This window comes from Rhinatrema bivittatum, chromosome 3, assembly GCF_901001135.1.
Source record: "Rhinatrema bivittatum chromosome 3, aRhiBiv1.1, whole genome shotgun sequence".
Classification (NCBI taxonomy): Eukaryota; Metazoa; Chordata; class Amphibia; order Gymnophiona; family Rhinatrematidae; genus Rhinatrema; species Rhinatrema bivittatum.
In genome coordinates this window covers 415,214,011-415,241,095 of record NC_042617.1, presented here as the reverse complement: position 1 = coordinate 415,241,095, position 27,085 = coordinate 415,214,011, and the positions used below count along the sequence as shown (strand labels likewise).

General features: G+C 43.8%; 1 protein-coding gene across 1 annotated transcript in view; it reads left to right on the top strand.

Annotated features, from left to right (window-relative positions):
- Positions 1-27,085, top strand: part of LRRC1 (leucine rich repeat containing 1) — a 248,198-nt gene that overhangs the window by 103,133 nt on the left and 117,980 nt on the right. The window contains exon 4 of the mRNA XM_029595706.1: positions 5,391-5,480. Within this exon, the coding sequence (XP_029451566.1) occupies positions 5,391-5,480 (90 nt within the window). The remainder of the gene's footprint in view (positions 1-5,390; positions 5,481-27,085) is intronic.

The following is a 27,085-nucleotide window of genomic DNA, read 5'->3' as shown; positions in this document are numbered from 1 at the left end:
AAAGAAAATGCAACATATCTTTGGCTTTCTTTTTTTACATCAAAATATTCTATAATTTGTACTGGTGCACTGGGTGCCCACTTGTCCAAAGACTTTTGTATTCTGGGGAAACATGGTGGAGTAAGCCTTTCTTTCCCTGCGAGGAGCTCATACTGTACTCCAGAGTCCTGGATAGGCACAGGTAATGGAGGCAGCTGCTTCCAGTGCTAAATTTCCATAGGCACGGGAGCACCGCCACCATTGCCATGCTGCTGATCCAGGCCTGCAGCCGTGTCTCTATGTTGCCGGCGCCAATTCAATGATAACAGCAATTTTGGGAAAAGAAATTCAGTGCCAGGGTTTCAGTCCTCATGGGCTCAGATGCCCTGTGGTGGCCCCATCTGTCCTCCCGCAGTGGCTTCCAATTAACATTGAAACCTGTGCGAGGAACAGGCCACTGCAGGGCTGGCAGGCTGCACAGTGAATTTTCTTTCCCCAAGTTGCTACTGTTGACAGGATAGAGAATAGCAGGGAAGCCTCCAAGGTGAGGAAGGGGAGGGGGCCGACATTGGGAGAGAAGACGATTGCAGGGGGTGTCTATGGGTGCCCACAAATTAAAGCCAGCCATCGCTTGCACTCTGCTGTTTTCCCCAACTTTATTCATTACTATGAATTAAATCTCAATACGTGCCAGCAGACTGAGATGGTACTACTCAAAAAGCTCGGCTGCTTTATTCTCATAGTTCAAGATTCTTATTAGTAGATGAAAAGCAGCATGTCAAAAATGGCAGGATTTCATGTGTCAAATATTTCAGAGGGCAACTAGAGAGAGGCAGGATTCCCTCCCCAGCTAATTATGCGATTGTTAAGGGATTAGCTAGGCTTTCAAGTTCCTTCTCACTCATTGGCTGAGAGAGGCAGGACTCCTTCTCCAGCAGTGAGCCATGTGATTGGCTGGGGAATGGCAAAGGCAATGCAGGATTAGCTGTGTTTCCCAGTTGCTCCTCATTGATTGGCAGTGATTAGTCGTGTTCCCCTTCTTACCCTTCTGAGATGCTTTTTCTGCCCCCACTTCTCCCTAATGTGTGTAAGAGGAAAGGTGGTACAGTGGACCCTTATGGGACTGAAGAGAGTCATCAATACCATGCTTGGCTGCTCACCTTTACTGTGTAATCTTCTTTCCCAGACAGTCCCCAGGCCTTTATGAAGTGCACCCTGGCTGTCATGTGACAGAGCTGGAATTCATTTGACCAATAGGAAGGCTCTTAGAGCATTACAGACAGAAACTGGCTTTTATTATTTACGATAGGATTTTCAGAGAATGGGGAAAAATGTAAGTAGAATAATATTTGTAAAATCTTTTCATTTCTTACAGAAATAAATTAGTGAGTTTATGCAGTTCAACCTTTAGAACACATGAGAGCAATCTGGGCATGTGTGGTTGGTGGATCATTAGTGATTGCTGGAAATATCAGCTGAAGAAACTTGGGCTTGATGTAATAAAATGTGAATTAAATATTCAGGAAGACGTCAAAAGGAAATACTTATTGAGACTTAACTATATACTCTGGACAATAATCCCGGCAACGAAAACATTCGTATATTTCAAAACGACCGTCATAACGCCCTGCAGTATTCTCGGGCATTGCTGCTCCTTCGTTATACTGCTATAGGGCCATTTTTAAACATTAGTCATATGCAATATTTTTGCTTTTTTTTCCTTTTTCAAAATTATAATAAAACTCAATATTGTATCGCTTGGAATTCTTTTTTTAAGGCATTGATTATTATAGCTACTGTCTCTTCAAGAGGAACCCAACCTACATATGAGCGAAACGGGGCTCTGCCACTAAAGGGAAGTACCCATATCGGCGAATAATCAATGCCCGAGAATACTGCAGGGCATTATGAAGGTCATTTATGAAATATAAGAATGTTTTCAGTGCTGGGAGTTTTGTACAGAGTGTATAGTTAAGTCTCAATAAGTATTTCCTTTTGATGTCTTCCTGAATATTTAATACTATAATCGTCAAAAACGTAAAAAAGAGTATTCCTTTATAAAATGTGAATTAAACATGTTCTTTGCTCGTGCAGTAAAAATTAACTCTTAATGTAGTAAGCTAATGGTATGCTATTGCATCAGGAATTAAAAAAACCAAAAAAAAAGCATGCCTTCCTGATGCACACAGAAGATGTGCTTAATGCTCATAAAATACAATTTATGCACTTAAAGAACAATTTGTGTGCATACAAAAAAATGTGTATAGGCCATAACTAATGCACAGAAAACTTGATTTGTTCACGATTGTGTTTTATGTGCATAAATTCTCAGTACAGGAGCCCCATGGACTAACAGCCCGATTAACTTTACTCCAGCTCTGACCAGGAGTTAAATTTGCAGCCTTAAGAAACCATGAGTTAAGCCTATGTGCTTCTCTGCACTGGGAAGTAATAGCAAATGCCATCATTAATGTAGGGTTTAAATGGAGGCATGCTGGATTGTACACTCCAAATTCCTTGCTGCATTGAGAATAAAGTCTGTGCACAGCCTTGCATCCTTCTTTACATTGTGGCCCTTGTTTAGATTTTCACTTAATAAACAGATGGTTGAATAGTGACTGCGTGACTGTGAAAATTCCCTTCCAGTATAAAGTTGTGCCTTGGGGGTTGTCCTTAAAGGTTTCTTTCAGTGACATTGCCATCTTAAATAATGATCCATAAAATGCCATATTGCTCCTCTGCATTGGAGGTGCCACGCTGCTTCTCTATTCTTTTACACGTGATGGACTTCATTCTTGCTTTATGTTACTCAAAGGATAATTAGCAGCTACCAGAGGTAAACAACTGCATCTTTAACTGATTAACCCTCTGGGGAGGAAACTGGAGAGTCAGCATAAACAAACCCCAACTACTGAATCAGAGATTTGTGCAATAAGAACCATCCTTTGACTATATGAATGAATGGATTAGTAAATAAATCTGTCTGTGTATTATGTATATGTGTGTGTATGTATATGTATGTAGCCTTTCATTGGTAATTCAAGGCAAATTACATTAATTCTCCGAAACATTTTAGGACAAAATAGCTTTCGCTAATTGGAAAATTCAATGTTATGAGGCGTATTATTTCTCTCCACCTTATTCTTTGAGAGTCTGATGCAGAAAGGTATGTTCAGTTAAACGCACCTTTCTGTCTGCACTTCAGTGTGCGTTTTCTGTGCCTAAAGCAAGGAGTTTTGTGCTCAGAAAATGCATGTTCCAAAATGGGAGTACTACTTGGTAGTAGCTGCTATCCACTGCCAGATATCCAGATAAATCAGTGTTTATCCAGGTAAGTGGTGGTGGTGGTGGCTGCTCCAACTTACCCATATAATCACCTGTCAGTGATATGTTACCCCCCCACCTCGAGTTAAATCGTATGCTCAGCCTGTACGGATTGCAGGCTTTAAAGATAATGTATGTTTTTAAATACCCGATGCATTCGCATAGCATTAGCTGACTGCATCAGTAGTTAAAAATTATTTCAAGGTGAGTGTTAAAACCGTGCATTGAAAGTGTGACCCAACCAGGCTGCCTGCTCAGCTACCTGCATTGGCCTGTGAATGTACTTTCCAGTGGTCTCGCATGAGATTTTTCAGCATGGTTCAGTGTGCTGATGCCATTACCTCCCCCCCCCCCCCCCCACACACACACACACATACAGTGAAGTTAAGCCTGCGGTCGTTGTCCGTCAGGGCTCGGTGTAACTCAAGAATGTCATTTTCCGGAGAAACTGTCTTCTCTGCCATGGAAAAGGCCTGCTGGGTCATTTTTAGCTAACTCTTACATTAAACAAATTATTTAATATTTGAAAAAGTAATTAGTGGACAGGGAAAGGCAGAAGCTTGCACCCTGGAGGTATAAATGCACTGATTCCTGCATCATACAGGAGACACCCTCTAGGAATCTTACATTAACATAGCAGATGCTGGCGCATACAGATCAGTTGACCCATCTAGTCTGCCAGGTACAAAGTTCTTACTGTCGAGGATCGATTCCAGCTGCTCACCATAGCCGTGATTGCTCAGTCTTTTTTTTTTTTTATTCCATTCCTCATTTTTGTGGTTAGATGAGCATACAAGTTCCCATGTTTAATCCAACCCTCCATCCTGCTTCTCCCACTGACATGCCTTGTGAACCTGAGCAAATCCCTTTATCTCCCATTGTCTCAGGTACCCACTTAAATTGTAAGCTCTTTATGGCAGGGACTTATAATTATCACCACTGCAGAACGCAGTGTATGTCTAGTAGTACTATAAAATAAGTATTTATTATTAAGTCCCCGTGCGTTACTACCATGACGTGAGCTGAACATGGGCCCCATGCAGGCTTTTACTCACTGTGGCCACAATCTAGCTCCTTGTTTTTCCTTAAAATGTATTGAAGTCAATGATTGATTGTGGCATTCCTTGCTCAGTGAGGCTGCCCTTGCAGAAAATTAGTTACTGCTGGCTTAACCACAGCATTTAAAATGGAGGCAGCAGGATTATAAGGCAAGAGGTGTTTAATTGTTTTCAAAACATTGACTTGAACCTTCTTGTCAGGGCTGGGGGGATGTAAATGGAGGCGATTGCCCCAGACCGCACGCTGCATGTTTTCAGGGGCCGTGTGCTGTTGCGGTAGTCCTGCCCTTTTTGGCCACACCTTTTTCTGCACAGCCCATGGTGCTGGCTCCTGCTTTCATAGCCCGTGCTAGTGTATCCCATTGAGACCCAGGAGGTAAAAGTCGTTTTCCTATGTGGCTCAGCCAGGACAGCGGATCCGGCGCTTAGAATTTACTCCTGCTACTACTGGCTCCTCTCCCCCAATTCAATCAGATAATCTGACCTGGTAGGGGAGGGAAAGGAGCTTGTGGCAGCAGGAGTGGGTTAGAAGCATTGGACCCTTGCTTCACTGTCCTGCTGCCTGGGTCATTGAGGGGGGAGGGAGGTGAGGGAGAGGCCCCTGGGAGGGCAGATGAGCAGTTTTCGAGCGGTGGACACAGCAATTAGTTATGTGCTAGAGGGGGGATAGTTAGGACTCAGGGATATGCACCGAGAGATGGAATTCAGGGCTGGGAAGGTTGAGGGAACCTTAGGCACCCCTGACATCACTGGGAGCAGGAGGAACTATAGGTATGGCAAGAATACCCTTCAATCTCTCTTCCCCTGAAGTTGAGGAAAGGGGGGACCTCAATGTCCACTGTACTCCCCACTTCCTTAGTCTTTAGCTTCAAGGTTGGGGGTCCCACTCCAGCTAATTTGCCCCAGGTCCTGCACCCCCCCCCCCACCCCTCACAATAAGCCCTGATTCTTGTGTTGTTGACAATTTAGCAGAAAAGTCCATGTGCTTTGCATGAGGGGAGATTGATGACTGATCTAATATTTCCTTAGGTTGCCAGAAAGCTTCCCAGAGTTACAGAATCTAACATGCCTGTCTATAAATGACATCTCTCTACAAGCACTTCCTGACAACATTGGCAAGTAAGTACTCTCTCTCTCTCCATAAAAATGGAGAGAGCATTTTCACGTAACATTTTTCAAAATAAAATAAATTGCACCTCAATGTTTTCATTGTAAGCTATCTTTAAGTGTTTTGATTGTCTTTTCTTCAGTAGAAGTGAATGTAAATACCCCTTTTTTTTTTCCATCGTAGGCAGTGTGGGTGTGGGGGGTGAGCAGTGGTAGGTTACTCATACTTTCTCACAGTCCTGCCTTATTTTCTTCTTCCGTTGATGTCCATGGAGCACAGAAGTGTGGCCACCTGAGAACTCATACAGGCCAATCCAATAAAGCAGCATGGAAAACTGGCGCTGAGTGTTGAGCGCCCCTTTTCCTAACACGCGCCCAGCCACCTCTCCTGGGCATGTGATTGAATATTTAAATGAGGGGTCGCGCTGCCAAGGAGGCGCTAGGGACAGAAGTGCACCCCTGGCGCCACCTCAGCAGGAGAGGCCAGCTTTCAGCGGGATGCTCGACTTTACGAGCGTCTGTTTTCCTATCCTGTGCAAAGCCATGGGTTAGGAAAATGGACGCTTGTTAATTGAGTGTCCCTTTTCCTAACCTGACTGCCGGCACACTTTTTTTTTTTTGTTTTTTTTTGCTTTCTGCCCTTTTTGATCCTCCGACAATATTGCCACAATATTAAGTCAGAGGAAGTACAGAAAAGCAGTATTTTCTGCTTTTCTGTACACTTTTTTTGGGGATGCTCAGAAATTAACGCTTGCTTTTGGCAGGCATTAATTTCAGAGGGTAAAAATGTGCGGGTGGGGCGCGCACTTTTTTTTTTGATTGAGGGAGAATAGCTAATAGCCTCATCAACATGCATTTGCCTGTGATGAGCGCTGCTAGTTTCCCAGGGGATTGGACGCGCTAAACCCATTATGGAGTAAGGGGTTATGGACGTGCGTCCAACCGCGAGTTAAACAGTGTGCTCGACTTGATAGTGGGTAAGATATGTGCACTTTAGAGGTACAGGTACAGAGAAGGGCGACCAAAATGATAAAGGGGATGGAACAGCTCCCCTATGAGGAAAGACTAAAGAGCTTAGGACTTTTCAGCTTGGAGAAGAGACGGCTGAGGGGGGATATGATAAAGATGTTTAAAATCATGAGAGGTCTAGAACGGGTAAATGTGAATCAGTTATTTACTTTTTCGGATAATAGAAAGACTAGGGGGCACTCATGAAGTTAGCATGGGGCACATTTAAAACTAATCGGAGAAAGTTCTTTTTCACTCAACGCACAATTAAACTCTGGAATTTGTTGAGAGGATGTGGTTAGTGAGTTAGTATAGCTGTGTTTAAAAAAGTTCTTGGAGGAGAAGTCCATTACCTGCTATTAATTAAGTAGACTTAGAAAATAGCCACTGCTTTTACTAGCAATAGTAGCATGGAATAGACTTAATTTTTGAGAACTTTCCAGGTTCTTATGGCCTGAATTGGCCACTGTTGTAAACAGGATGCTGGGCTTGATGGATCCTTGGTCTGACCCAGTATGGCATCTTCTTATGTTCTTATGTTTCCCCTTCATTCTTTCGAGAGTTGTTTTTAGACTCTTTGCTGCAATCTTCATGCACTACGTTTGGTTGGTTGGTCTTTATTTATTTATTTATTTATTTATTAACTTTTATTTACCGACATTCGTGCAGCACATCATGCCGGTTTACAATGAACTCAGGTGGAAAATACAGTGTAACGATAAAACAATATTTATAATAATGATAGTAAATAAATAACTGGCAATAACAATTAACAATGTGGGGATGGGGAAGAGAGGAGAACAAGGCAGATAGAGAGATGAGAAGTAAAGGAATGAAAACTATAGGAATAGAGGGAAACTATGTACAGATGACGGAGTGCACAGGTCTCATTAACTTGAGTATAGGTATCAGTAACTTAAGTACAGGTTTCATTTACTTAAGGAGGGACTCATGAGGACTTGAAAGCCACCAGTATTACTTGGGCTATGGTGTTTATTCGGAGAAAGGTTATTTGAGGGAGATTGAAAGGTGTACGGGGGGGGTAGGGGGTTTAGGCTGCTCATTCATTCCCCATGAATGAGCAGCCTAAAGCCCAGTTGGGAGGCTTTGCGGAGGTGGGAGGGAGGGGGAGAGAGAGAGAGAGAGTCCGGGATCTGCTGCAACCCAACTTGGTTGGAACTAAGAAGGCAGAACAGATTTGCTACTTTAGTGTTTCTGCTTTTGAAGTTAAAGGGGGATCTAGTTAAAGTCTTTAGGGACCGTTTTCTCTGTTGTTGATAGCTTCTTTGGTTGTGATAGGTAGTTGTAATTCTTGCTTAATGAGATTATGTAGTATTGGTAAAAAGAGTCTTGTGGAGAGGAATTAGCTGGAAGGGGAGAGGGTGGGGAGAAAGACAAATTTCAGTTTTGCTCCTGTGCTGTATGTTTGCTTTTAACCAGTGATTCCTTGTTCAGTGTTACAAGAACAGCTGTACAAAGGAGAGGAAATTCAGACACTTTGTTATTCTTACAATGAGAGAAGTCATTGGCACATGGGTGCACTACTGATTTCCTTATCTGAACACCAGGAAGCTGAGTGAATTAGAACATTTCTGCCAATTTTTTTATTTTTTAGGAGGGGGGATGAGGTTTAATCGTCTTGCTTTAGCAATGATCATTACATTGTCATATCGCCAGTGGGTGAGGGCCCTTAAATTATACAAGTTCTTTGTCTCCGCCAAAAAGTTAAAAAGGAGCTGTCTGCTGCCTGTAGCTCAGACTTTACATGTGGCTCTTACCCAAGAAGAAGCAGAGCGATACTCCTGTTTTTTTTATTTGATGTGAAGTGGAACCAGAGATGGCATGTTGCCACTACCATCATGTGACTGATGCCAACGGTTTCAGGGCGTGACTTCCGCTTTCTCGGTTTTGGCTGACAACCAGCCAGACGTTTGCATTTTTATGCAAACTACTTAAAGAAATTATCAGTGTTGGATTCTAAGAATGCTTTTGTAGCTAATTATTTATAACCTAGTCATTGGTAAGTTGCCGTAAATTGTAAAGCATTGCAAAAATTGAATATTTTGTCAAGAAAGAGCATGTAAGGTGTGCAGACTGTGACAGGTGTTTCAAATCATTGTGCTGTTCCCATAATTCTTGTTGAATGACTGCACTTCTGGCACCTTTTCCACCTTTCCTTAATGACTGGGAGGAAACCACTGTGGATACCTGCTGACTAATCACAATGAAGACCTTGTTTTCTTAAGTGATTTGTTTTAAAGCCACTTGTTCCCAGACATGAAGTGTGCAATGTGCTTTGTGATGTGGTGCTGCCAACCTAGTTTTCCACAGAACCATGGAAAAATGATTTGTAGAAAAGTTTGGAAATTTGCTCACTTGCTTTGATTTAAGACTCAATAAGTGCCTGCATGTTACAAACTCTTTGGAATCTCACAAAATGCTGGCCTGTGCAAAGTGTACCAAAAAAAATGTGAATGGGAGGAATCAGCCATAACATGTGATTCATCCAGCAGCATCAAATGGACCTCTCTTTCACAGCTAGAAAAGATTTTGCTCTACTGAACATGTGCAGGAATCCCCACTTGGGCATTGCCTCATGAGCTCCCTCAGTCTTTTGTCTTTTTTTTTTTTTCTGTGCACAGCACAGACATGTATCTCTCTCTCTCTCTCTGTGTGTCTCTCTCTCTCTTGCGCTCTCTCTCTCCATTTTCTGTGAAATCTTTCTAATTCTGTCTAAAACAGTTGCCTTGCTGCCTCAGCAGTGCCCAAAGAGGTAGCTTTTCATTCCTACCTCTTTTGGGGGGGGGGGGGGAGGGAAAAAAGAGAAGAATTTTTTCCTCACGATGTCTGGAAAGAAAAAGACCACAGTAAGTAGATTTAAGGACTATAGTTGTGGCAGGAAAATATCTATTACAGCTGGTCATGATTTGTGCTATAATTGCCAGTTGTTACAATTGTGGATTAATGTCCCCGCAAACGCAGAGATCCAGGGCCAAAAACAGAGGAGCTGTTTAAGTCTAAGAGAAGCTGCAGCCTGTCTTCTTTCTGAAGCGCAGTCTCATTGCCTCATGGGAATAGAGTTGACCACTAGTTCCTCCAAAGTATCTTCCGCATCGGCAGAACAGGCTGAGTCCTCGGGGGGTCAAATAAACATAGCAGTCATGCATTAAAGAAGAGGAAGTGCTACTCTGTGGAATTGCCAAAGCAGTGGGCATCAGTGACTCGCAAGGCTCCATCAATGCTGTCAACGCACAAGGCACCATTTGCGCACAAAACGCCATTGATACTGCTGAAGCAGAAGGCCCTGGCACCATTGATGCAAAAGTTCTTGATGCGTCAAGCCTCAGAGCATCGATCCTAGACAGCTTTACCCATTCAACTGCAGGAATCCTCCTCCTACATAGTCATATGCTGGCCAGACTAGACTCAATAGCAGCAGAAAGGGACATCATCCCCCTTCCACTATCAATTATTAGACCACTCTCGCCAGCAAAATTACTCGCACAAGGGCTAGATCTAGAAACACCAGATCCCATTTGCTTTCTGGTGTTTCTCATTTTCAGTCTACTTCCTTTCTAAATTCTACAACAGTCTATTCTAGTATCAGAAGATATTCTACCTTCCACAGGAGGTCAAAGGGCACATCAGCCACTTGACTAAGTAGTGGAGATGTAAAGAATTTATTTACCACATTGGTGACTAAGGATAAGGACGGTTTCATCCAACCTCTCCTTTCCAAGATATTATCTTTTCTCTCTTTAGAAAGAGTCCCAGTATCCCTAATTCATGCGGATTTTCCATGAGAACCCTTGCAAGGAGCTTCTGGCCCATGGCATTTGCTTGCAGTGGACTCTAGCCTCTTCAGGGATGTACACCAGGAGTATTCTCTTTCGAGGCAACAGAGGACTCCTCAGTTACCATCTTCATTATTTAAATCTTGGATCGGTGTTCTCTCTGATCCCCCTTCTAGAACTTCCAGAACACTTGTCTTCTCCGGAAGACCTTTCCTTTTCCAAGTTTTTAGACAACTTAGGGAAAGCCCTTGAAGTAAATGTACATATTGTTGAAGATCCTCATACGGAAGTCCTGGGCCTCTTTCAGTTTCTGGAAACACCAGTGGACCTATAGCTATTCATATCTACCATATCCTGCAAGAATTACAAATGAGAATGTGGGAAAACCCCATTTCTTGTGTCTTAGTAGCAAGGAAACTTGATTTCAAATACAGGGTTTAAAAATCCCCAGGTTTTGGGCTTGTACAATTGCCCCACCAATCAGTTGTAGTGGAATCAGCTCGTAAAAGAGCAAATAAAACAGGAATATATTCAAATAATCTTGTAAGAAAGGATCCTAGACTACTGAACAATTTTGGCAAGAAAATGTTTTAAAGCTTCTTGCTTAATGCATGGAGGTTTGCTCATCAATTCTAAATTAAATGAGGGGTTGTTTTCTCAGATTACATGATTGTATACAAAAACTAAATTCTTTTCTTCTGACTGGTGATAGCAGAGTCGCATACCCTCAGCCACTGTTGGATGTTGACGAGTGTATATGCCATGATACAATCTGTCTGAGGCATTTTATACCACTTCGCACTCCTCCTCCAACTCCCTTGCAGATTGCTGCATTGCCTGGTTTGAAAGTCAGTACCTTCTGCAAGGATGTCCATTAAAAGTTGTCACACGTACCCGGTCTGAGTGATCTTTTTTTGGAGAAAAGCTCAGCGAAACAGTAACTCAAAGGAACAGCACGTGGCAGTACAATCCCTTTCCACATGACTGGAACAGTCTTATGCTCTGCATTACTAGTACACTTTTAAAAGGCCAAATTTCCAGACACCCCCTTCTGGCAATTTCAGTGCCACTGGATGCTGTCTCTGCTTTGCAATATCAACAACTTCTTCCCACTCATTCTTGACAATGAGAAGAACACAGTCAATCAAAAGGAACGAAACAAATCCAGCCCAAGCCTAGGCCAAGTTTTTGGCCAGCTTGCAAACCCAGCAACTACTCTCCCAAATAGGGGGGAGAATCCATTACTACCTAGAGGTGTGGAAAGATCACCAAGGATAACTGGATTTTCAAGATTGTGTCATCTAGAAACTACTTGCATTTTTCCAGGCTTCCCTTGCTGCTTCATCACTCAGCCTTCAATCTGGATCTGTCTCAATGCAATTCTGCCTGGAGGAGGAATCACTGCTCAAACAGTGCACCATAGAACCAGTTCCACCCAGTCTCCATGGTCAGGAGTTCTAGTCCTGCTACTTCCTCATCCCCCAAGAAATCTGGGGGACTGAGACCTATCCTGGATTTAAGAAGCCTAAACAAGCATATTCTCTGGGAAAAATTCAAAATTTAATTCCCTCCAAACAATCCTCCCCTTTATCCAGAAGGGGGGTGGATACGTGCTCTGGATTTACACGTCTAACTCTTTGAAAATTCACCCCCAGATCTCCAGTTGTAAAAACCACCTATTCCATGGGATCTAAACGTTGTTGTAGCACAATTGATGAAGCCACTGTTTTGAACCCTTGTAGTCTGCTTCTCTAAAGTTGTTTTTTTTTTTTTTACATGGAAAGTGGTTTTCCTTGTCAGCAGCAACCTCTGCCAGAAGAGTTGGCAAACTTCAGGCTTTTGTTCATTATCCTCCTTATATGCAGTTCTTCCACAGTAAGGTAATCATCTGCACCTGACTGTAGTTTCTACCAAATGTAGTATCAGCTTTCCATATGAATCAATCCATCACTTAATTTGTTTATATATTTATTTATTTATTTGGTTTCTTTTATAGACCGTCGTTCGGGAATTTTATCCCATCTCAACGGTTTACATCCAGGCACAAAAGTTACAATATAAAATTAACAGTGCCAACATAATAAAAATCCGGTACAAAATCATAAAATATACTATTAAAAATAAAACAGGTACTTGAACTTTAACAATATATTAAAACTTAACTAAAAAATAAATAATAAAAATGTAATGTTTAGCTAAAAAATTTTAACGTGTAATACCCCAAAGAAAAAAGAAAAATTCCATACATATCCTGCTATTGCTTATCTCTCCTAATCCTTACTGAATGCCTGTTGATAGTCATGCTTTTAGCAATCCTTTAAATAACATGGTTTTTCTGGGTTCTTAATTCGAGCGGAATTCCATTCCATAGAATGGGGCCTGCTAATGACAATGCTCAATCTCTGACCTGTGTTAAACGCACCAACGTTATCAAGGGAATTGATAATAGAGCTTTGTTAGCGGAGCGTAAATTTTTCTGTGGTGTATGTAACCTCAAAGCTGTGTTAAGCCATTCACCCTTGTCGTTATATATTAATTTTTGAGCTATACATAACGTCTGTGTTCTTCCAAAGGCCTCATGCACAAGAAGATGAGAAAGCTCTTCATATGTTAGACTGTAAAAGAGCCTTGGCTTATTACTGAAAAAGAACTCTGCCTCATTGGTTAGGTTTCCCAGTTATTCATCTTGTATTATCCTAAGAGACTAGGCATAACAGTTGCTAAATGCACGTTGTCCAACTGGTTAGCAGCCTGTATTCATGCACTGCTATAAATTAGCAGGCATACAAATTACAGACTCCATTATGGCTCAATAAATTAGAGCTATGGCCGCATCAGTAGATCTGTGAGGCGTGCCTCTCGAAGACATCTTCAGAGTTCATATGATCATCAGTACACACCTTTGCATCCTATTATTATCTGGGCAGATTGACAGTAAATTTGGACAAGCAGTTTTGTGTAGCCTCTTCACCCAGTAGTCTGTTCTCCATGGTGGGGTCCAGGTTGCTAATTCAGTAAATGCTTACTGTAACCCTCAGCATGGACTTCCCACATGTAATTGATAATTCCGCCCTGCTTATCAATTGACAAAGGAAGATTGTGTATTGTAAACAATGTTTTCTATAGACAGGATGAATTAGCCATACTAAATACCATCTACCTCCCTGTAGAATCAGCTACCTAACTAGATTTAGCTATGAAATTGATTGAAGGGGCTCACGAGGCAACACCTGAGCCGGAATTCCCGCACATGCTCTGTAGAGCAAAAGCTGTATGACATCATGCACATGTTATGGCTGATTCATCCTGTTTGCTTACTGTAAATGGTGTTTTCCGTAAACTTGTTATCTCCATGGGATAGAGACGAATGTCCGATGAGCAAGGTATCTTATATCTAGCATGGGACAAGCTGCATGAATGGAGATAGAGAAATCAGAAATGCCTTTTAAAAACTTTTCTGGTGGCAATAACATAGTAATGTAGAGGATTAGAAATGTGCAATGTCTAAATTTAAATTTAATTGCAAAATTAATAATTTCATTCACTAATGTGTTTGCATTTGATGTGATCTGGCCTACTCTCTATCCCTTGGTGAGAACAGAGATGGAGAGTGCCTTTCCTCTGAGTGCTTTCCGCCCTCTACTCTTAAAATATAAACACAAAGACTAGAGGAAAGGCGAGGCTCATAAGTGTCAAAATGGGGCAACAGTATTTCTAAAAAAAAAGTATTAAAACTTAATAATCCTTTCCCCCCACCTGACAACCTATTGGTGCCCTTCAAGGAAAAAGTGAGAAAAGAGAGAGCCTTGAAAGGATTGATTTTTGTGTATCATCTTGCTCTTTGGGGGTAATTTTCTAACACCCCGCCTAAATTTTCATTCAAATATGCACAGAAGTTATACTGGTTTCACAAGTGAACTCGTGTGTATAAATTCATTTTGAAAAATATCCCAACTTATCTGCCAACACAAAATTACACCTGCTAATTTGTGCACAGATATTTTTCAGGAGAATTTACATGCATATACTTTTCTAAAGTGCAAAAGCATGTGCGTACATTTCAACCCCTTCCTAACGCTGTTCCTGGGGAATGCCTTTGCTCAGTCTGGGTAAACTTAGGCCTGATGCAGTGCAAGATGGCTAACGAAATATACCCCAATAGATAATTGTACTCAGGGCAGTGAATGCTGTGATGTGCTTTGATTTATTACAGGATTTCCCATTACAGTTTTTCATTGTCCTCTTTCCCACGCCAAATCTCTAAAGTAATAAAATGGTTTTACGTACTATAACATAGCTAATATTATTGGCCCATGGCTTGTATTTCTCAATTTGCTTATTTGATTTTGCATTTATTGATGATATTTCATTTTAATGTAACAAATATGTATTTCTTCAAGTGTTTTTTTTTTATTGTACCATGAAATCTTTGCACTTAAAGTTCACATAGGAAAGATGGCATGCTTACTGTCGTATAGCTTTGTCAAACTGGGGGGTCTTGGAAGTGAATTGGCAAAGACTACTGTCGCTTGACCTCAGGTGTAGAGAGACCATGGTTTTAGTCAACGCAGCAATGCTATTTGTTACTAGTTTCATTTTAACAGCAGGAAAAACAGCAGTAGCAATACATGATTTGCAATTGCTTTTTTTTTTTTTTTTTTTTTATTAACATGTTAGGCATTGCTGTAGAAATCTTGCTCGTGTGTGGGCTCTTTCGTTAAAAGGTGTGCACGGTTTAACAGGTTCTGCAGGCTGAGTTTGTTTGGTGACTTTCTTTAGGCCTGGAAGAGAGTCCCATCACCTCTTATTTGCCTGGGGACTTCCTGCGGTCCCTCCCCTCTAGAGCTTGCTCACCTCAGCACATGGCTCATCAGGTGGAAGACGTAGATGCTGTCTTCCTTGTTACAGTAGGCATTGCCTGTGCTGTGGGGGAGGGGTGATGGGAGCAATCTACTTATCTAGTGTACCACTATGTCTGTCCTGGCCCTCCAACCGCTCTACCCCTTCTGGACTAAGTAGAAAAAGTCCCTCCCTCAACCAGTCCAGTGCCTCTTAGAAACAATGATAGCTCAGTTCTTCTCTATTTAGTTCAAACTGCCCATAATATGATGCCTTGTTAATTTTGACCTAATCCAACCACACTGAAATCTATCTTTTTTTGGGGGGGAGCAGATCCCATAGTTTCACAACTTTTTTTTTTTTTTTTTTTTAAATAAAATGTATCTTTTATTTAGCTCTGAAATTGTTTTGGTGTACAGCATTTATATTTAACCAACCCTAAGAATTTATTTTGGTATCCCATGTACATATTATTATACCAATTATGCATACCTTTTCTAAATCTGTTATCCTTAAAAGAAAAAAAAATATTGCTAGTTTGTGTTATTACTTGAAGGGAAAATTTGCCTTGAAGAAGCCAAAGCTGAAGGCTTTGGCTTCTTCAAGGCAAAGCCTTGACACCTGATATAACTCTTGGCTTGAGGGTATTATTAGCAGTATTGCATTCGGGGATTTAATGCCAGGATGAGAGCATGGGAGGCAGGATGGTCTTTGCCTGAGCACGTCAGTGGCAGTGTTTAGCTTGGAAAGATGAGCTTTGCTTCAATAGCCTGACCTCAGTGGCGGGAAAAATCGTGGAAACTGTTATAAAGAATAAAATCACAAACATTTAGATAGACATGGTTTGATGAGACAGAGCCAGCATGGATTTACCCAAGGGAAGTCTTGCCTCACAAATCTCCTATACTTTTTTGAAGGAGTTAATAAACATGTGGACAAAGGTCAACCGGTAGATGTGGTGTATTTGGATTTTCAGAAGGCGTTCGACAAAGGCTCATATGAGAGGCTTCTAAGAAAACTAAAAAGTCATGGGATAGGAGGCAATGTCCTTTCGTGGATTACAAACTGGTTAAAAGATAGGATACAGACAGTAGGATTAAATTATGTTTTCATAGTAGAAAAAGGTAAACAGTGGAGTGCTTCAGGGATCTGTACTTGGACTGGTGCTTTTTAATATATTTATAAATGAGCTGGAAAGAGGTATGACTAGTGTGGTGGTCACATATGTGAATGACACAAAATTATGAAGAGTAGTTAAATCTTAAGCTAATTGTGATAAATTGCAGGAAGACCTTGTGAGACTGGAAGACTGGGCTTCCAAATGGCAGATAAAATTTAATGTGGACAAGTACAAGGCGTTGCATATAGAGAAAAATAATCCTTGCTGTAGTTACACAATGTTAGGTTCTTTCTTAGGAGTTACCACCCAGGAAAGAGATCTAGGCATCACAGTGGATAATACATTGAAATCGTCTGCCCAATGTGCTGTTGCGATCAAAAAAAACAAACAATGTTAGGAATTATTAGGAAGGGCATGGGAAATAGTGGATGGCATAATGCCTCTGTATCCTCCATGTTGAGACCGCAACTTGAATACTGTGTGCAGTTCTGGTCGCTACATCTCAAAAAAGATATAATTGCACTGGAGAAAGTGCAGAGAAGGGTGACCAAAATAAGAGGCATGGAATAGCTTCCCCTATGAGGAAAGGCTGAAGAAGTTAGGGCTGTTCAGTTTGGAGAAGAGATGACTGAGGAAGGCATATGATAGAGGTCTATAAAATCATGAAAGGACTTAAACAGGTTAATGTAAATCGGTTATTTACTCTCTCAGATAATAGGACAAGGGGGCAGCCCATGATGTTAGCAAGTAGCTCATTTAAAACAAATCGAAGAAAATTATTTTTCTTTCAGCGCATAGTTAAGCTCTGGAATTCATTGCCAGAGGATGTGGTTACAGCAGTTAGTGTAACTGGGTTTAAAAAGGTTTGGATAAGTTCCTAGAGGAAAAATCCATAAACTGCTATTAATTAATAAGGAATAGTAGCTTGAGATCTATTTAATGTTTGGATACTTGCCAGGTACTTGTGACTTGGATTGGCCACTGTTGGAAACAGAATGCTGGGCTTGATGGAACCTTGGCCTGACCCAGTATGGCATATCTTATGTTCTTATGCCCAGTCTATGAGGGGAGGCTCTTGGCCTAGGGTTTAAGCTCCTGGGTTTAATTTCTAAACCTAGCTACAGGACTGTGATGCCTTCTGGCATCTCCTGTCCTAGAAAGCCAACAGTGGAGCATGCACAGGAATGGGGAAAAAGACTGCACATGCAGCAAAGAAGTATGGGGCATGGTGCAACCACAGCTGCATGCCCGCACTGCAGGAGGAAGGAGGAAGTTGCAGTAGAGGAGGGAGCTGGGATCCACCACCAAAGCCGGAAGGCAGCCAAGACTTGCTGCAGCTGCTGGAGAGAGGGGCTGGAAAAACCACTGGAACTGTGCTGGAGGGAGTCCCAGAGTTGCTGTTAAGAAGGAAGGCTAAAGCTGCCACTGGAGCCACTGCTGAGAAGGGGAAGGCACAGGGAACTATGTCCTGGGAGAAGACTAGGGGAGATTGGGAAGGATGAGGTAAGACATTGGGTGGGGGGAGAAAGGAGAGAGGGGAAAAGCTGCGATGTAAGAGGAGGGAGGAAAGTGGCCAGGAGAGACACAAAGAGGGGGGAAGGACTGAGAGGAGATGGAGGTAGGAGTTGAGAAGAGGTCATTTAAAATGTTAATCTTGCCCAATCAATGATTTGAAAGTTATGTGTCCGTCTTCATAAAAAGTTTTGGAATCCCTGCTCTAGGATTCTCATCTTTATAATATATGTTTAAATATATGATACATATGTATATTGATATGTACTGTCCTGGCTTCTTTCACCAAAATAAACTCCAATATTTTCTCAGAAAAATAAGTCCTTTTTTTCCCCCATTGATTTTCTCCCATTTTGTTGTTATAATACACATCTGAAAATGAAATGGAAGGTGCCCAAAAAATGAGAAGTTGACACACACTGTCACAAAATCCTTGCCTTGTAATCAGGTCAGTATGGTATTCTAGGGTCTGTTCCATCCAGCAAATCGCTCAAAAGAACCCCCCTGCTCTTAAGATAATACAGGCTTTCTGAAGAACTTCGGCATCACTAAGCTGACCTGCTTACACCGTCTATATGCCATCAAACTGGGAACTGAGGGTTAAAAGAGCTGACTCCCTCCCTCTTCCAAGCTCCAGTCCTCTGCAAACCAAATGCAATATGATTTTTTTGAGAATTTATTTACAAATAAAGTTTTGTCTAAATTGTACCCTGAAGGGACTGCCCTTTCAGCAGATAAGAATTTTTTAGGATTGTTTTGTGTGGTAGATGTGAATTTATTCAAAACTTTCTTTGTAAACCAAATAAAAACCATATTGCATTTGATTTTGCAATGCTTGGAGCAGGGAGAGAGAAAGCTCAGTTCCCATAGATGGTGCATGTAGGTAAATTTAGCAATCTGGCTCTTCTTCATAAAGCCTATATTATCTTAAAAGCAGGGTGGTTATTTTGAGTGATTTTCCATTTTGTACCATGTCTGTAGTGGGCTGTTAATTGCAAGTAGTATACATAATACTCCATCTGACTACATTGCCTTGCTCATTTTCAGTTTTGCTAGTTTGTGCAAACCCTCTCCTCTGTATCTGCATCTGTGATCCTTTTTCAACCTCTTGTTTGGAGAACATTGAGCAAAAGTGTTAATTATTTCTGATTTTGCCTCTCCATGCATTCCTCTTTTTTTTTCACCTGACAGGGCAAAAATTACTAAGGTTATTCTCCTATTCTGTGTCTATGGGGAAAAGAAAACTGCTTAAAACAGACCCTACGTTCTAGAATCCCACTTTTGTATTTCCTCTTTTTGCTGGCATACATAAAGAAAAACCTAACTTTGCTTTACTGCCTGAGCTATTTTTCCCTCTGGTTTTGCTGTTCTGACTTCTTTTCCTGCTTCTCTCAGTCCAACAATTTTTCTTGACCTCTTTCTGAGATCCTTTGTGTCTCTTGAATGCTAATATTTTTGCTCTTACCTTTTTGGTCGCCTCTTTTGAAAACCATGCAAGTATTTATTTATTTTTTTTCTATTAAGATTTTTCTATAAAGATTTGTTACACATAAGGTAGACAAAATTGCATTTATGGAACAGAATGTATGGGAAAAGGTAGGCAAACTGAAAGTGGACAGGGCCATGGGGCCAGATGAGGTACATCCCAGGATACTGAGGGAGCTCAGGGATGTGCTAGCAGGACCACTGAAGGGACCTGTTCAGTAGATCCTTGGAAACAGGAGTGGTGTCACAGGATTGGAGAAGAGCGGTAGTGGTCCCGCTTCACAAGAGAGTGAGCAGAGAGGATGCTGAAACTACAGGCCGGTTAACCTCACCTCGGTCATGGGAAAATGAATGGAGATGGTGCTGAAGGAAAGGATAGTGAACTATCTACAACTGGGTGGGTTGCTGGACCTGAGGCAGCATGGATTCATCAGGGGAAGGTCTTGTCAGACAAATCTGATTTTATTTTTTTTTGATTGGGTGACTAGAGAATTGAATCAAGGAAGAGGACTTGATATGATCTACTTGGATTTCAGCAAAGCTGAATACGCAGACATAAGGGAAAAAGCACAGGACTGCTTTTATGGCCAAGTCCATAAGCAAAGCATGTCAAACAGCACTGTCTGAATTTTCAAGAAGGCTCATCACCCAATAAAAAATGTTGCTAGCAGTACATTTTTTTTTTTTTTTAATGGGTTTTCATAAGGCTTGGGGATAACTGCATGGATCAGAAGCTGCTAACCTTAAGAAAATCAAGTGGGTAACCTGCTCGGTGTGGCAGATACTACCATAACAAACTTGCTGGGCAGACTGGATGGACCATTTGGTCCTTTTTTCTGCCATCGTCATTATGTTATTATGTTCTACTGCACCTCCATCGTCGTTCCCTGTCAGTGCCATCCTAATGTACTCCATCCCTGATCTTAAAGTTGGTCCTGGACCTTGACCTCATGTGAGCCGTCTCAGCCTTTGTTATCATGTTAAACAGCACTGTCTAGTGATCACTGGAGCTCACTCACCATTTTTACTTGAATGATCCATTATCTCACTTGTAAAGATCTCAGCTGAGCAATGCTCTATCTGATAACTTCTAAAATAATTTAAAAAATAAAGAAATGAGTTTGTTTGGTGTTTCTTTTTTTTTTTTTTTTTTTTTTAATTCTAGTAGGTAATTTCTATGGGTGTACAGCCTACATTTTTTTATTTGTTTGTTTTTGAAGCTTTTAATTTTCTGGATTTGGTTTAACATTTTTTCTCACAGGACAAGCAGGATGGTTGTCCTCACAAATGGGTGACATCGAGGTTGGAGCCCACCACGGAAAACTTCTGTCAAAGTTTAAACAGAACTTTGACTGGCCCCTACTGGGCATGCCCAGCAAGGCACTGACCCTGCAGCCAGCAGGGGTCTCCCTTCAGTCTTCTTTTTTCCGCGCAGCAGTTGCCACGCGGTGAAAGGAGCTCTCTAACCACGTTCCTGACAGGAATTTGGAAGTTAATTTCCTAAGAAAATTTGCCCCTCAGGGGTCTCCCTTCGACAAATTTTTAGTCATCTTACGGAACCCGGTAAGTTTTTTGCCTTTTTCCATCGACTACCGTCGAATTTGGCCCTTGAGGCCTGTTGGCACTTACCGATCCCCAGCCTAAATTTTGGCTTCAGGCCATGGCAACGGGGTTCCGCCGTTGTCCGGATTGTACCCGGACTATGTCCATCACAGACCCCCACAGGGTTTGTGTGATGTGTTTGGGTAGTGAGCATGATGTCCTGACTTGCACCAAATGTGCCTTAATGACACCCAAGGGTCGCAAAGCCAGGATGGAGAAGATGGGGCTCCTCTTCCATGCACCCACCCCAACGCCATCGATAGCATCGACGTCATCGGAACCGGCACCGTCGAAGTTGTACCATCATCGTCAACCCTCCGGTGACCGCCCGCCATCGATCGCTTCTCGGCCGTCGACTCCCGTCCCTTCCCCGGATGGGCGAGGGGATCGGAAGGAAAAGCACCGCTATCGACGGCACAAATCTCGGCCTGTCGAGGATCCACAGCCATCGACCTCTGCTCAAGCCGAGCCACCGACAAAGAAGCCACGAACAGACCGGACACCCTCCACGTCTCGTTCGCAGGCATCGAGGAAACCCTCACCCTCCCGGGGTGCGGGGGCCGTGATCCCACCGGTTACGGTGGTCCCTCCGGCCCTGCCTCAGCCTCCCTCTCCCGTCGAGCCGGGTATGGTTACCCCTGGTCTCCGGGCAGAACTGGACCGGCTGGTCCAGGAGGCCATCGAGAAAGCGATGAAGAAATTGCAACCTCCATCGGCACCGTCTCCGGCACCGGTTCCAGTGCCGCCCCCGGCACCGACACCGGCACCGGCTTCGCCACCGAGGAGGGAACCGACCACCGAGCCGTTTATACAAGCGCTAGCACCGCTACTGAGCCGCATGGAGGCGCTCATGACGGCCCTTCCATCGGTGATTCCAGTGCCATCGACAACACCACCGTCTCCGACTGGATTTTCATCAGCAGGAGAAACACCGTTCCGGATTCCCCCTTCCGGGGTGGTTCCATCGGTGCCTTCTGGTATATCTCCACCGATATATCCTTCGGTTCCATCCGTTCCACGCCAGGCACCGATTCCATCGACAGCACCGAAGCCATCGATGCCATTTCTGGTTCCACCTACGGCACCGATTCCACCTCGGTTTCCATCGATGCCTTTAGAGCCTCAGCCAGGTCCATCAGGGTTACAAACCCCACTTGATCCCTACGATACCTGGGGTGATGATGATGATACATCTTCTGACATGGATTTACCTTCGCCTCCATCTCCTACAGAGAGTAGAAAAAGATCTCCTCCTGAGGATCTATCTTTCATTAACTTTGTGAAAGAGATGTCAGAAGTTGTACCTTTTCAACTACAATCTGAAGCTGATGACAGACACCAGATGATGGAACTCCTTCAATTTCTGGATGCTCCAAAAATCATCGCTTCCATCCCTATACACCAGGTGTTTTTGGATCTGCTCAAGAAAAACTGGGAATCTCCTTCATCAGTGTCCCCAGTTAACAAAAAAGCTGACTCCACCTACCTTGTCCAGTCAGCACCAGGTTTCCAAAAACCTCAACTGGATCATCGCTCTGTTGTGGTTGAGTCCGCGCAGAAGAAGGCCAAGCGTCTTAAGCCACACTCTTCTACTCCACCTACCAGGGACAACAAGTTCCTAGATAGTGTTGGACGGAAAGTCTATCATGGAGCTATGTTGATTTCACGCATAGCTTCATATCAACTTTATATGACTCAGTACAACAGAGCCATCCTTAAGCAGATGCAAGACTATGCTGACACGTTACCAGACCAATACCAACCGCAGCTTCAAGCCCTTCTTCACAAGGGATTTGAGGCAGGGAAGCACGAGATTCGGACTGCCTACGACATATTCGATGCTTCCACAAAAGTTCAGCCACAGCCATCTCAGCCAGACGTTGGGCTTGGTTAAAATCATCCAACCTTCGCCCAGAGGTTCAGGATCGTCTTGCTGATTTACCCTGCTTAGGTGATAATTTGTTTGGAGAGCAAATTCAGCAGATTGTGGCGGAGTTGAAAGACCACCATGAGACGTTGAAACAACTCTCATCTGTCCCACCTGAGCTGACCTCCAAGCAACCGCAAAAGAAAGACTCTAAGAAGTCATTCTTTCGACCACGCCGTTATTACCCTCCATCGGCCAGGCCTCGTCCAGCTCGATCCTCTACTAGGCCTCAGCCGCGTCAGCCTAGGAAACAAAGGCCTACTGTAGCCCCTCCTCCTGGGCCTGCGGCTGGCCTTTGACTCCCCTGTAGGGAACACATGCCAAACCCCTCTTCCGGACATCCCTGTAGGAGGTCGACTGTACCATTTTCTACAACCTTGGTTGCAGATCACCTCAGATCAGTGGGTGCTAACAATTATCGCACAGGGTTACCACCTCAACTTCATAACTCTTCCGGCAGACTCCCCGCCTCTTCAAGCGTGGAGTCTATCCACCCATTTGGCTCAATTACAACAGGAAGTATCCCTTCTTCTGCAATCAAATGCTATAGAACCCGTTCCTCCCTCTCAACGAGGCAAGGGATTCTATTCCAGATACTTCCTAATACCAAAGAAATCAGGGGGACTACGTCCCATTTTGGACCTTCGAGCCCTCAACAAATACCTTCAAAAAGAGAAGTTCAAAATGGTAACCCTAGGTGCGCTGCTCCCTCTGCTTCAAAGAGGGGATTGGCTGTGCTCTCTCGACCTCAAGGACGCTTATACCCATATTGCGATCACACAATCCCATCGCAAATATCTGCGGTTTCTAGTAGGCCACGAACATTATCAATACCGTGTCCTCCCTTTCGGTCTAGCTTCTGCCCCACGAGTCTTTACCAAATGTCTCGTAGTGGTAGCAGCATTCCTCAGGAAGGAAGGTGTCCACGTCTACCCATACCTGGACGATTGGCTAATCAGGGCCTCCACCCAACAGATAGCTCAATCCTCCCTAAAATTGACAATTCAAACACTCCTTTCCTTAGGGTTTCTCGTCAATTACGAGAAATCTTGCTTAGTCCCGTCTCAAACCTTATCCTTCATTGGGGCAGACTTGGACACCTTACAGGCAAAGGCTTACCTTCCTCTTCAGAGGGTCCACACCCTAATGTCCCTGGCTCGCCAGCTCCAGTCTCAGAACACTGCCACGGCTCGCCAGTTCCTCATTCTCCTAGGGCACATGGCATCCTCGGTTCAAGTCACTCCCATGACCCGACTAGCCATGAGAGTAACACAATGGACTCTACGACACCAATGGATTCAAGCTTTTCAGCCTCTGTCCTCCATAGTCACAGTCACACAAGTGCTGCGCCTATCCTTAACCTGGTGGACGACTCAGGTCAACCTCCTTCAGGGCTTACCCTTTCTTCCACCGGATCCGCAAGTAATCCTAACCACCGACGCTTCTCACATCGGTTGGGGAGCCCATGTGGACGACTTTCAAACCCAAGGGTTATGGTCCAAAGAGGAAGCCGAACACCAGATAAATTTCCTGGAACTTCGAGCAATCCGCTATGCGCTCCGCACTTTCAAAGATCATCTCTTTCATCAGATAATCTTAATCCAGACGGACAACCAAGTGGCCATGTGGTACATAAACAAGCAGGGAGGCACAGGCTCCTTCCTTCTGTGTCAGGAAGCTGCGCAGATCTGGGCGGAAGCCCTCTCCCACTCCATGTACCTCAGGGCCACTTACCTGCCGGGAGTAGACAATGTATTGGCAGACCAGCTGAGCCGTGTCTTCCAACCACACGAGTGGTCACTCGATCCTCTGGTAGCGACCTCTCTGTTTCACAAGTGGGGTTCTCCCCGCATAGACCTCTTTGCGTCCCCTCAGAACCACAAAGTGGACGATTACTGCTCTCTCATTCGGAGCCAGCACTCTCGGCCGAGGGATGCATTCTCCCTCAAGTGGACAACCGGTCTGCTCTATGCATTCCCTCCACTTCCTCTTGTGTCAAAGACTCTCGTGAAGCTACGCCAGGACGGGGGAACCATGATCCTGATAGCACCTTACTGGCCACGCCAAGTATGGTTTCCAATACTCCAGGATCTCTCCATCCGCAGGCACATTCCTCTGGGAAAGGACCCGCATCTGCTCACTCAAAACGACGGATGCCTCCTCCATCCCAACCTCCAAGCCTTGTCCCTGACGGCATGGATGTTGAAAGGTTAGTCCTTCAGCCTTTCAACCTTTCAGATTCCGTTTCTCGGGTCCTGATAGCTTCACGAAAGCCTTCCACAAGAAAGTCTTACTCATACAAATGGAAAAGGTACACATCATGGTGCACTTCTCAGTCCCTTGATCCCCTTTCCTGTCCAATCTCCAAATTCTTGGACTATTTATGGCATCTCTCTGAATCAGGTCTTAAAACCTCTTCTATCAGAATGCATGTCAGTGCGGTAGCCGCCTTCCATAAAGGTGTACAGGGTGTCCCTATTTCAGTACAACCCCTAGTAACACGTTTTCTTAAAGGCTTGCTCCATCTGAAGCCACCCTTACGTCCTCCGGCCCCATCTTGGGACCTTAACCTGGTTCTTGGTCGTCTAATGAAACCTTCTTTCGAACCTCTGCACTCCTGTGAGTTAAAGTATCTCACATGGAAAGTGTTATTCCTTTTGGCTATCACTTCAGCTCGCAGGGTTAGTGAATTGCAGGCCCTAGTTACCTATCCGCCTTACACTAAGCTCCTGCAGGACCGGGCGGTACTCCGCACTCACCCTAAATTTTTACCTAAGGTAGTTTCTGAGTTTCATATTAATCAATCCATCATACTACCTATCTTTTTTCCCAGGCCCCACTCCAACTCCGGGGAACAGACTCTGCATACCCTAGACTGCAAACGAGCTCTAGCTTTTTATCTAGACCGTACAGTTGCTCACAGGAAGAGCACTCAATTATTTGTCTCTTTTCATCCTAACAAGTTAGGACATCCTGTGGGTAAGCAGGCTCTTTCCTCCTGGTTGGCGGACTGCATTTCTTTTTGCTATCAGCAAGCTGGCATTCCCTTTCAAGACCGTGTAAAAGCACACTCTGTGAGGGCCATGGCGACGTCAGTGGCACACCTTCGATCGGTGCCGCTTCCTGACATCTGCAGGGCTGCAACCTGGAGTTCTCTCCATACCTTTGCAGCCCACTATTGTTTGGACAAAGCTGGAAGACAGGACTCCATCTTCGGCCAATCTGTCTTGCGTAACCTTTTTCCAACGTGACGTACCAACACCCTTCCACCTTCCCGGTAGGGTGCGGATGCCCTTTACCAAATTCCACCCCAGTTGTAGTGCCTGTTGCACGTCATTGGGTGCATTTGGTGCAAGTCAGGACATCCTCAGCTCGGTACTCACCCATTTGTGAGGACAACCATCCTGCTTGTCCTGTGAGAAAGCAAATGTTGCTTACCTGATGTAACAGGTGTTCTCACAGGACAGCAGGATGTTAGTCCTCACGAAACCCGCCCGCCACCCCGCGGTGTTGGGTTTGTTTTGTTTTTACTTTCTAGGCACTGCCTGTAGCTTTGAAAATCAGACTGAAGGGAGACCCCTGCTGGCTGCAGGGTCAGTGCCTTGCTGGGCATGCCCAGTAGGGGCCAGTCAAAGTTCTGTTTAAACTTTGACAGAAGTTTTCCATGGTGGGCTCCATCCTCGATGTCACCCATTTGTGAGGACTAACATCCTGCTGTCCTGTGAGAACACCTGTTACATCAGGTAAGCAACATTTGCTATTTCAGGTCATTTGCCAAATTGAAAATAAAAAACTAAAAATAAAACAACTAGGGCTTCCCTGGGCCCCTCTGACCATCCCCTTGCTCCCCTGAAAAAGTTGTTGGGGTTGCCGTGGGGGTCTTGATTAGTGAAAGAGGCGGGAAGGAAGCCCACTCGCCTTCTGCACCACCGATGACATTTTTAAAGGGCTATCAGTGGGGGCAGGAGGTGAGTGGCCATCCCTCCTGCTCCTTTGACTAATCAGGACACCCATGGAAGAATCGGTCCAGATTGGGTGGTTCCGGGCTCCGTAAACTTTGGGTGGAGGGTCGGGGTGGCTTGGGGAAGGTTTTGGGCTCCTAAACAATTTTGTTTTTGGGGGGAGGGGGGGGGGTTGAAGAGACCCAAGGAAGTCCTGAGCCCCGGTAGCATTTTTGGGAAGCCCCAGACTTGCACCGGAGTGTTTCATTTTCTTAATTGAGCAGCCTTTATTTTCAAAATGAAAGGAAGGGAAAACCAACAAAATTGTGTTCATTGACATTTGCTATTTCATTTCAAATGGCTGCACATTTGTAGTCATTTTTGGTAGA